The sequence below is a fragment of the Colius striatus genome, chromosome 3 (genome assembly GCF_028858725.1).
Source record: "Colius striatus isolate bColStr4 chromosome 3, bColStr4.1.hap1, whole genome shotgun sequence".
Classification (NCBI taxonomy): domain Eukaryota; kingdom Metazoa; phylum Chordata; class Aves; order Coliiformes; family Coliidae; genus Colius; species Colius striatus.
In genome coordinates this window covers 79,776,850-79,787,197 of record NC_084761.1, presented here as the reverse complement: position 1 = coordinate 79,787,197, position 10,348 = coordinate 79,776,850, and the positions used below count along the sequence as shown (strand labels likewise).

General features: G+C 38.8%; 1 protein-coding gene across 2 annotated transcripts in view; it reads left to right on the top strand.

The window, feature by feature from the left end:
• The first annotated feature begins 244 nt into the window (after positions 1–244).
• RBPJ (recombination signal binding protein for immunoglobulin kappa J region) overlaps positions 245–10,348 on the top strand; it is a 63,411-nt gene continuing 53,307 nt past the window's right edge. The window contains exon 1 of one of the 2 annotated variants that reach the window (XM_061993329.1): positions 245–309. In XM_061993329.1, coding sequence (XP_061849313.1) covers positions 290–309 — 20 coding nt within the window. In that variant the 5' untranslated portion in view covers positions 245–289. The remainder of the gene's footprint in view (positions 310–10,348) is intronic. The other variant, XM_061993328.1, reaches the window with a different exon arrangement.

Genomic DNA, 10,348 nt, shown 5'->3' with positions numbered 1-10,348 from the left:
AGCGAGACACGCGAGCGGGCAGAGGGAATCCCTCGGCTCCCCATGCCTGTTCCGCTCTCGCGAGAGCTGCCTGGCTCCGCGCTGTGCCCGCCGTCCGGCGGCGCCCCGCTCTCGCGAGAGCGGCGCGGTTCCCACGCCTCGGCTGTTGTGTCTGAGGGGAGAGCCCAGGCGCTGAGTGGGCGGCGCGCGCCGCCCCGCGCGTGTCTCACGGGCCCGCGCACGCGCGCTCCGGGCCCGGGGAGGGGGGCGCTCTCGCGAGAGTAGGAGTTTTGGCGAGAGTTTGTGGAAGATGGCGCCTGTTGTGACAGGGTAAGTGCGGGGGGTTCGCGGCGCCGCGCCGGGAGCCGTCTGTTTCCAGGGGTGCTGGGGTACCGGCTGCTCGACTTCCGCCCGTCCACGCTTCTGCCGCTGCTCTGGGGACGCCAGTACTGCCCGTCGGGCGGCTCAGGCGCAGGCCCCGAGACGCAAACCCCGGGGGGCTGTGAGATCCCCCCGGGTGGGCTCCCGGGAGGAGGCCCCCGCGCCCCTGGGTGACGGGCCGCGAGCGGCCGGGCGCTCCGACGGGCCTCCGGCGCGGAGGTCTCGGCAGGGACGGGTGCTTGTTTTGCTCCCCTTCTCCCAGGCGTGGGCACACGGGTTGAGACTCCGTGCGGGTCAGCGCCGCTCCTCCCGGGTGCTCAGGAGGGAGTCCCGCTCTGAGGTCTTCCGAGAGCGCAGCCGAGCCCGGCAGGGAGGGGACCCAAGCCTGGCACAGGCCATTCATTCCCCGTTCTCTCTCGCCCCAGCTCCTTGTACCGCAGCAGGGGAACTCCTGAGCTCCCTCGGCCGCAGACTGGGAGCGCTCGGACAAAGGCTTTCGCTCCTGCGGTTAGGAGAAGTTAAGTACGGCCGTCCCGCGCTGCCTCAATCCCCTCGCCTGGCGGAGGCCCCCGGCCCGCGGAGCTGAGCCGAACTGAGCTGAGCAGCTCTGTCACTGCCACGCTTTGCGGTGGAGCGCCCTGGGTCACGCCAAGCGGGGTCAGGCTTAGCACCCTTACTAGTAGGACACCGTTTTCCTCAGACTGCGGGACTGAGGTTGCATTTCTCTCCTCCCTGCACACTATTCGTAGGGCTTTGTTGAGTTTTCGCTGCTTTCCTCCTAATATTGCGTGGCAGTGAAGGGTAGCAGCCTCCCCACCCCACTAAGCCGTGCTGGATCATAATGAATGATAGCTGCCATCCCTTTCAGCCACACTGGGTAACACTTAATCATGGCTAGCCAGCTGCAGCATGTGTCACTGTAATAAGTGACACCCTCTCAGCCGTCTACAGCTGGTGAATAATAACAGATCCACTGCTGGTGTATAGTATGCAATCTCACCTGCAGTGTTAGGCTGCATATTGCCATCCTTGCCACATTGTGAATCCTGCTGCTTATTGTGAGTGCCATGTCCTGAATTTTGGACTGTGCTGAGCATGTGTGGCCTCCCTCTATGTGTGGAGGATAGGGACAGTCAAGAGAAGAAAAGGCAGTTTCTATGCTCCACCTGTTTGTTCCAAGTGAAATCTTGACTGGTGAAAGTACTGTTGTGTCTTTCTAAAACGTGGACCTTATTCTATGATTTCACAGTGTGTCTGTGACCTCCTGTCTTCCCTGTGGGATTACATTGTCTACAACATTGGCTCTGTGGTTAGAGAGCAACAGCCTGCTTGGGGGTGGGGTGGAGTTGGTGGTTGATGCTTTTGTTCTCATAGAGAAGGTAGCATTATGGTATTTTGTTGTTTTGTTTGGCTGCAGTAGTGTTTCCAATTCCTCACTCTTGTTTGTCGAAAACTAAATCGAAGCTTTTGCTTGATTTCTTTCCTGATAAAGGCATCTTCTGGCTCATACACGTTTTCCCAATTAAATGTTCTTTAGGGAAGCTAGTCTTGTTTGTTATGGTTCCTGGAGTGTACTATTTTAGAGGTTAGAGTTGAAAGAGGGAAACAAATGCTTTTGAAGTTGGCTATAAGTATTAGTCTGCACTCTAGTTAGCAATTACATTTTTCAGTGTTTCTGTTAGTTTACTCATCTGGATATTTAAGCTCCATTTCCTTTTGTTTATTGATTATTACAGGTTTGTCAGAAGCGTTCTCATGTTTGTGACGTTACTTTTAACCTTCTAGGAGTTCTGTTAAAATGTTGACAGTAACATCTGTAGGTTTTGGGGGTTTTTTTGTTTGCTTTTGTTTTTTTTTAAACAATGACTAATTTGAACATTAGGAAAAAGTAACATTTTGACAAGAGTAAAAAATTGTCTGTGGTTTAGGATTTTAATGCTAAATTTAGTGTTAAAGATGTCTAAGTTGAATAATTATCTGAAGAAGTCTTTTTTTCTTATGTTTTTAGCACTGGTAAAATTGTTATTTGCTCTGGTTAATGTTCTAGTTAGATTACATTAAAGAGCCTGGTTTTTTTTGGTTTTTTTTTTTAATTATGTGACCTGGTTTTGGAGTACAGCTCTGATGCTGAGTTTTTTATATGTATTAGGATTAAAAATTGATGATAATCCAGTAGCTGTTTTTTTTTTTTAAACATAGTAATGGCAGCTTCTTTCTAGATTGTTCTGTAAAAGCTGGCTCGCACAGGGAAAAAATGCTTGATATTAAAAAGTTGTGATTGTATTGGGAGCCTGCAGTACTTGCGGGTGCTCAGACTTTGAGATAAAGCATATGGCTTTTCTGCAGTCAGTGTAAGCTGAATGTAGAACCACAGTTGTTTGATTTTTATTTTTATTTTTTTTTCCCTCTGAAAACTATATTCCTAAGCCTAAATTGGGATATGTGGGTTTATGTGGGGTTGGAATAGAATAGGAATTTACTACAGTAATTTTGGGGGGCAGTAAGAGTACATGACTAACTTCTTGTTTGTAGCATGTGACACAACTCCTGCTACCTGCAACACAAGTAACATTTTGATCAAAATTGCTTTGTACAGTGTGACTGAAACAGAATTGCGCAGTGGCAGGACTGGATATAATAAGAAAGTACACAGAAGCATGAAACAAGTAACTGAAAATTAATTATTAACTATTTGAACTATTATTTACAATGAAGTGGATAATTTATGGCTGTGATAATAGGATAATATTTCGGGGGTTTGCGGAGTATTTTTGGTTTTGCTTGTGAATGATTTATGGAAATTCATTTTAAGAAGGGAAAGTTAATGAAACTTAGAGAAGCACATTTTTGAGTGGAAAACACTTTGTTTTAAATAATTGTTGATAGTAGGAAACACCTGTAGACCTCAATTAATTTGAAAATTGCTGTACTAGGTCTAGTACAACCATATGAGAGAGCATTTCTAATTGTTTCTAATCTAACTTAATTTTTTGACATTTGAAAGATATATAACATATGAATTGATATCTTCTGTGTAGACTGGGACAGCCTGATCTTTAAAGTACTAGAAAATAATGCTAAAAGCTATTGCAAAAAAAAACCCAAACCCTTGCAAAATTTTCTATACCAGCAAACAAGTGAATAAAATTTAGAAAGGTTAGATTGAATGGTAAATACTAGACACTGGTTTGAGTACTTCAGTACTAGTGAAAACCTCAATAATAGCAGCATACAAGATAGTATTTTGGTTATTTTTAAAAGAGGCTGAGATGCTGTGAAAAAGGCAAAAGTAGCTGAGCAAGCTTATCACTGTTATGGTGCTTTCCATAGGCACTGTAAGGTAGAAAATTGTTTTAGTAACACTCTTCGAAGTATTGGACAGTTGAAGTTACGTGTGCCTGAATTTGTCATCCCAAAGTTCTGTGGTTGAGGTGTTTCCTGACCCAGAATACTTAATGCTTTAAGAGTAAGGAAAGACAAATCAGGTCTGTTGATGACACAGAAGAATGTTTGTCATCAGTGCAATGAGTTTTAGGGTATTGATCTAGATGTGCTAGCCATGTGGTCATTTTATTTGTTTGTTTTCAGTGAGAACTATAGAAAAAGTTGTAGGAAGTGTTTGAAAGACAGTCTTACTGCTTTGTGGAGCTCTTCCCAACCATGAGAGCAACAGAAGAGAAGTTCAGAAATAAAAATACAGCTGCTACTGAATCTTTAATCCCATCTACATCCTCATTAGTAATTTTAGGTTGAGGACATTGACCAGTAGGGATCTAAATAGAGAGTGAAAGTGATGCTGCTCAAGAAATGGGTCTGGGGGGTAGGGGGAGAGGCTTGTGTGATGTGTCTTTAGGCTAAAAAAGCTATCTAGAAAGGAATGCCAAAAGTAAACAGACCAGGATCAACTCTGGATATTGAAAGGTGAAAAGAGACACTTCAAAAGTTCAGGTGTGAACCACTATGGTCACAAGATAAAATTTAAGCTACTAATGGTATATTTTAGCAACATGATGGGCATTGACAGGATCTGAAGACCAGATTATTTCTAGGACCTGTAAAGATTCATGGTTTAAGGGTTGATGGGTAGTTAAGAGTCCTGAAAATTAATAACTTGTATTTTGTCTCTGCTGAGACTGAGCTCCATGAGACATCTACACGGAGAAAGACACAAGCTGTTGTGTTGGTTTGGACAGACACAGAAGGTATAAAGCAGAAAGTATGTTTTGGATTAATGGCAAGGAGTTAATTGTTGAATTTTAATCCTGGCCCTGGACAAAGTGAAGGAAAGTGTAAAGGGATGCAAGGCAGAAATCTTTTAAGATTCATAAAACAGAACAGGTGAATGAGGAGGCTCTTTCAGGAGGATACACTAAGAGAACAAATAGAATGATAAGGGATGAGTGATGAGAGCAATGATGCCAAAGAAACCAGGGCAAATATTTTTGGAAAACAAGCATTTCTGGTAGTCTTGGGTGATTGATAGGTCTAGGCAGATAAAAATAAAATATTGATTCTGCCCCTCATCATAGGGTTAGGCTGCAAGAGATGTTAGTGAGGATGGTTTCAGTGGAAGTCAAGGAGTGGAAACAGGATTATATAGACTATAGGAATAGAAATCAAGGATGGGATCTTCAGGCTACAGTTTTTACAGTCACTGAAGGTTTAAACATAGTGCTTATTAAGATTTGAGTAATGACATAACTACAGCTGTTGTATATATGCACATGATGAGTGTTAAAGGTTGGGAAAAACTCATTTACAATCAAATGAGTAGATGATTTTGTGTGACTAACATTTAAATCATTATCAAGGAGTAGGTTGGTGTCTTAAGTCTGACTATTGGGAAATCTTTGTGAGCAGGATATTCTTAAAGAGTCTTCTGATACGCTTACAGATATTCTTTTAATCCTTTGTAGTTTCAGTAGGAGCAGTTTTATGAAGTTAAGCTCTTGATTTGGATTTTATGTGCTTTCATTATTCATTGTATTAAGTGGCTCTTAGCACTTTTTTACTCATTCTGGTTGATGTAGAGCGTAAAGAAACTTTGAAAGTAATCTTTTTATAGCTTCATCTCTGCAGAAGTAATCTGTAGATAGTTTTATTAGACATAATATGTGTGCAGTTTGTACCACTAGTTAAAAGGTAATATCCTTTACCAATACCTCTTTGCAGAGATAACTTTTTAAAGTGTGGTATTCTGTATTGTGAATTGCGTAAATGATCATGGGTTTGTGAAAGAGCAATAGTTTCTTTCCTCTGACTTGCTAATTTCTACTTTACCGTAATAACTTATTCCAGGTTTATTTTAAAAGAATATGGAAAGACAAGTAGCCTATAGCTACTTATAAAGACTTATAAAGCCTTCCTAAAAGACCTGTGATGCCTTCATGGGCAAAGATTTTGAACAAAGGTTTTATAGTTAGTAACTTGTGGTGAGTACAGGTAAGGTGCAGTACATACCTATTCTATGCATGTTTGTTTTTTGATAAAACTGAAGATATTGTAATTTTAGATTTGTAAAATAACACATCTAATACAAACAAGTATTCTATTTGATGCAATACTTTTGAATCTCTATTGGGAATGTAGCTTATGTAAAATCTTAGTTTCTCATTTGGAGAGCAAATCATGTCAGCAGAAATTTAAAATTTCAGGACATACTTTCTGTGTTTGTAATGCCACCCTAACTTCTGTGGATGTTCATTGCAAGGACATTATTAGCTGACCTGTATGACACTGTAATATGCTGAGTCACTGCCTCTCAAAAGCATTTCACGGGGAAGGTGTGGGGATTTAAATAAGGGGATTTTAATTTACATTATTGCAGGATTTAAAAAAATCAAGCAATTGTAGTATCCACCTGCTTTTAGAAAGTCGCTTATTTTTTCCCCATGTATTTAGGTGAAGAGGCAAAAGAAATGTATGTCACTAGCTGTATTGTCTGATGAAATCTTAATTCTGTTTGCAAAACTGGATATGCCATTTAAATCTATAATATTTCAAGGCAAATCTACAGTTATAGATGTAAAATTATGTTCCTGATGTTACTGAAGTATAATTGTTTTTGTGTAAATGCCTATAAGTGTTCTAATATGGTACACCATTCATACTTGAAAATAATTGCAATAATTAATAATTAAGATTATGAGGCAAGGAAATAATATGGAATTATGGTAATATCTTTCCAATGTAAAAGCTGAGAAAAGGAAACAGCTGATAGATTTCTTTGAAGAGAAGATTATTAATAGAAAGTAGCAATTTCCATATCATTATAGTCTTACTGAGTCTTGGAAAAGTAAGCGCTAAACTTAGAGTTTGACATTATCTCATTTCCTGAGGTTCCGCTTATGCTGTGGTACTCTTTACTCGTAATCCATATGTGGTTGCTCATATTTTGTGGTTGCTACCTTTTAAAAAAAAAAAAAAGTTAAGTACCCTTTACAACCTAAAGAAACTGTTTCACTGCCTGTTTCTATGTGTTGTCATAGACCACTTCTCAGAAACTAGGTATTCTATTCAGAATAATTTCATTTTTTTAAAAAATACTTCATATACTTCAACTCAGGTTTGGTTACATAGTGATATGTGGCCATGTATCTCTGTTTTCTTGATTTTAAATGAATATTTGTAATGGTAAAGGGTTTTTTATGAGGAAAGAGGGTAGGGGTTTCAGCATGTACAGTGCGATCTCTTGATTAAGGTGGCAATTTTACATTCTTACAGTAGACAGAATCTATAACTTTGCAATGCTAAACTCATTTTTTTGTGTTCCATTTAATGTTTTTTTGTCGTTTGAAAAGCTTGACTCATATAAAATTTTGCCATAAGATATAGTTAGTGTAATATTTTACTATTTTGATTAATCGTTTTTCAATGAAGGATGTACTGCTGGGATATGATTTATTCTTTTTAAGGCAATATGAATGATTCAGTCAACATATTTCTTCAGTAAGTTTGTGAGGCTCTTTTTTGAACATGTATTTTTATGTAGATAAGTCTTGAAAACATTGAATTTAAGTATCTATTTCTGTAATTATTTAAATAAAGTTATTTTCATTGCTTCATTTGGAAAATGTGAAGATGATTAGGTGGTTATGTTATGGTATAACTTTTCCTCATTTGTTTCTTAGGAGCAAGAACTATCTTGTTTTCATTGTAATTGCATGGCTAACTTGTATAAGTGCCATTTAATCAACATATTCAAAATCCAGAACGGTTGCAGTAGGCAACAAGCTGTATTGGCAGGTGGCCATTTTTGACAGCTCTTTGTGAAATTACACTTGTTACTCCATTTAATTTTTCTGCTTCTGCTAGGTGAGATTCAAAGGTATGTAATGCAATGGGTCCTATGCAGTCTTTTGAGTTAGCTTATAATTTATAGTTGTTTCAGTAGCAGAACAAACATTTATAACATTTATAACTCTTTATGAGTGTGGACATATGCAGACGTTTTTTGTATGTGCCAGAAAAAAAAACCCAAAATCTTTCTGCTGGTATTCTTGATAATATTGTGTGATCTGTAAAACATTTAATCAGCACTTTGCTTTTTGAAAAGCTATACTGCATAATGCTTTGGGAGATTACCAGGAAACTTGGTACCAGAATGAAACTTGATTGGGCAGCCGTGAAATGCAGAATTTTCTAAGCCTGAGAGAATTGAATTGTGTTCAAATACTGGTCCCTAATTTTTACTGGACTGTAGAAATGGCAGAGAGTGAAAAATACTCTCTAGACGACATCCTACTTTCCTTTTCCTGGCAGCTCTTATTTTAACTCTATAATTTAATTTTGTCTGGGAGCAGTGGCAGAGGATCTTGCAGGCAGTGTTTGTTTTGCAAGCTGTGGATTAGGAGCTGCGAATGTAGAAAATAATGTTAACCTTGTTTGGAAAATAATGTTAACCTTGTTTGCTCAGCAGAAGAATTTGTGAATCTAAGCTTTTATCAGTTTTTGATAAATGTAGGGGGACACTGATAATGGATTACTGCTTTCACCAGGGCTCTTACGTAAAGAAAACTTAAAAATGAAGGTCTGGAGAATCAGAGGTGCTTGCATTCACTCTAATTTATGTCATTGTGGAAGAGTTCTGAGGCCTGGCATAGTAGAATAAATAATAATTAAACTTACTCGGTTATTTTATTATTGTTGTTGTTGTTGTTCCAACCGTCTGCATAAAAAGCCCTTCATGTCCTGAACATGAAAAAACAAGCACAAAAATCCAGTGACTTGCCAAGGTCGAATGCAGAGTATGTGGAAAGGTAGAAACGGAATTACTGTCTCCTGATTCGGTTCTCGTTGCTCTGCTCTGTGTGGTTATGGGCCATTCACTGCACAGAGTATGCTGGCTTTTCAGAGGTGGCATCATGTCTTCTCTCCCTACTGTGATTGTGGAAGATGGTCAGAAGATACCAGACTTCTGTAGGTTTTTAATCTGTGTAAGAGGAAGGTATGGGAAGAAAGACTAGGAGTGGCTACATTCATAATTAACATGTTGTGTTATTAGTGAAGGACATTGGAGAGATGCTGCACTGGTGAAATTGAGACATAAAAACAATGGATAGGGCATCACCAGTGCGTAAGTCTGGCAGGTAGAAAAATGAAGTTGGTTGCAGTGTGCTGTAGTTATGTCTTTATATTACTAAAGAACTTAATATGTGTAGGTACTTGGTTTTGAAATTCAAAATATTTTACTATTTTCCCAATCAGCCAGACATTTCTGGCTTCAGCAGTGAGTGTAAAAAAATTCAGAAACGAGAAAGTTTTATTGAAAGACTGGTGTTATTCTGCATGTGTGTGTTTCTTTTCATGCTCATAGTTTTGTAGTAGATACACAGCGATGACTAGCAAAATCCCTAATAGTGTAGTATCTTCCAGAAGTGAGGGGAATATAACAAAACTATTTTGGATGTGTCTCTTCTGTCCAAGTATTTTTTTGTCCAATTTTTTTTCTTCTACTGCTCAGCAGTTCTTTGCCAGCACCGAGTCCTTGGGTGTTGCTTTGGGTTTTTTTTTTTTTCTTTTCTGTTTTCATTCCAAGTTATTTATTTTTTAGTATTCTATGATTGATTTTGTTTACGTATGCATTACAAATCTCTCATTAAGTTATGCATAGCAGTTAATCAAAATAGGTGTTTGGGACCAGGCTTCCACTTTCTCTTTGGTAGAGGTTTTTGTAACATGCTTGATGCATTGTGACAAACTGCTTAAGTAAGCACAGATGATGCTAACTTGAAATCCTAATCATGATGTAAAATTCTGAGACATCTTTAGATAAGAATTTAGTAGTTAATTTAAATTAGTAATTTGCAAGAATGGATTCCAGTATTAATTGCTTTGCTGCTGATTATGAAGGTGAATGTGCCTGTTAATTTGTCTGCATGAGTATTAGAAAAATATAGTATGTAAAGACAGAAAATGGGGAGTTCTCTAGATCTGAAGTAGTTTTTTTTGCCATAAAGATAACAAAAAATGGGGGGAAAACTCTTATTCTGATACCTATTTTAATTAATAGACATGTTGGCCAGGTTTATGTGCAGTTTTGATAAAACAATAAATAAGATTTGTTTGCAGTGCTTGCATTTAGATAACAGCATTCTCAAAATACTAAGAACTATGTTAAAACAAACACAAGGACTATGCTAAAACAAATGTCAGAACTCTTTACGTCTTTATTTGCAATGGGCAAAAAACCTGTATTTCACAACAGCTAACTGGCAAAACAAAGGAGTACTTATGAAACATTGATTGAAGAAAAAAAGGTCTTTTTGAGAAGTTTTACTCAGTTATCTTGTTGAAGTGATAAATAGTACTTCAAATGGTAGCAAAGACAAAGTCAACCAGGCTTGTACAGTCATTTGCAAGTGTTAAAGGTTACGAAAAAGTGTAGGACAACCTTTGAGCTGTAAGGATAGTTTTTGGTCTTTTCAACTAACTGCTACATCTACATGTAGCTTTTGAGACTGCAGTAAATAAAAGGTGACCTGAAAAG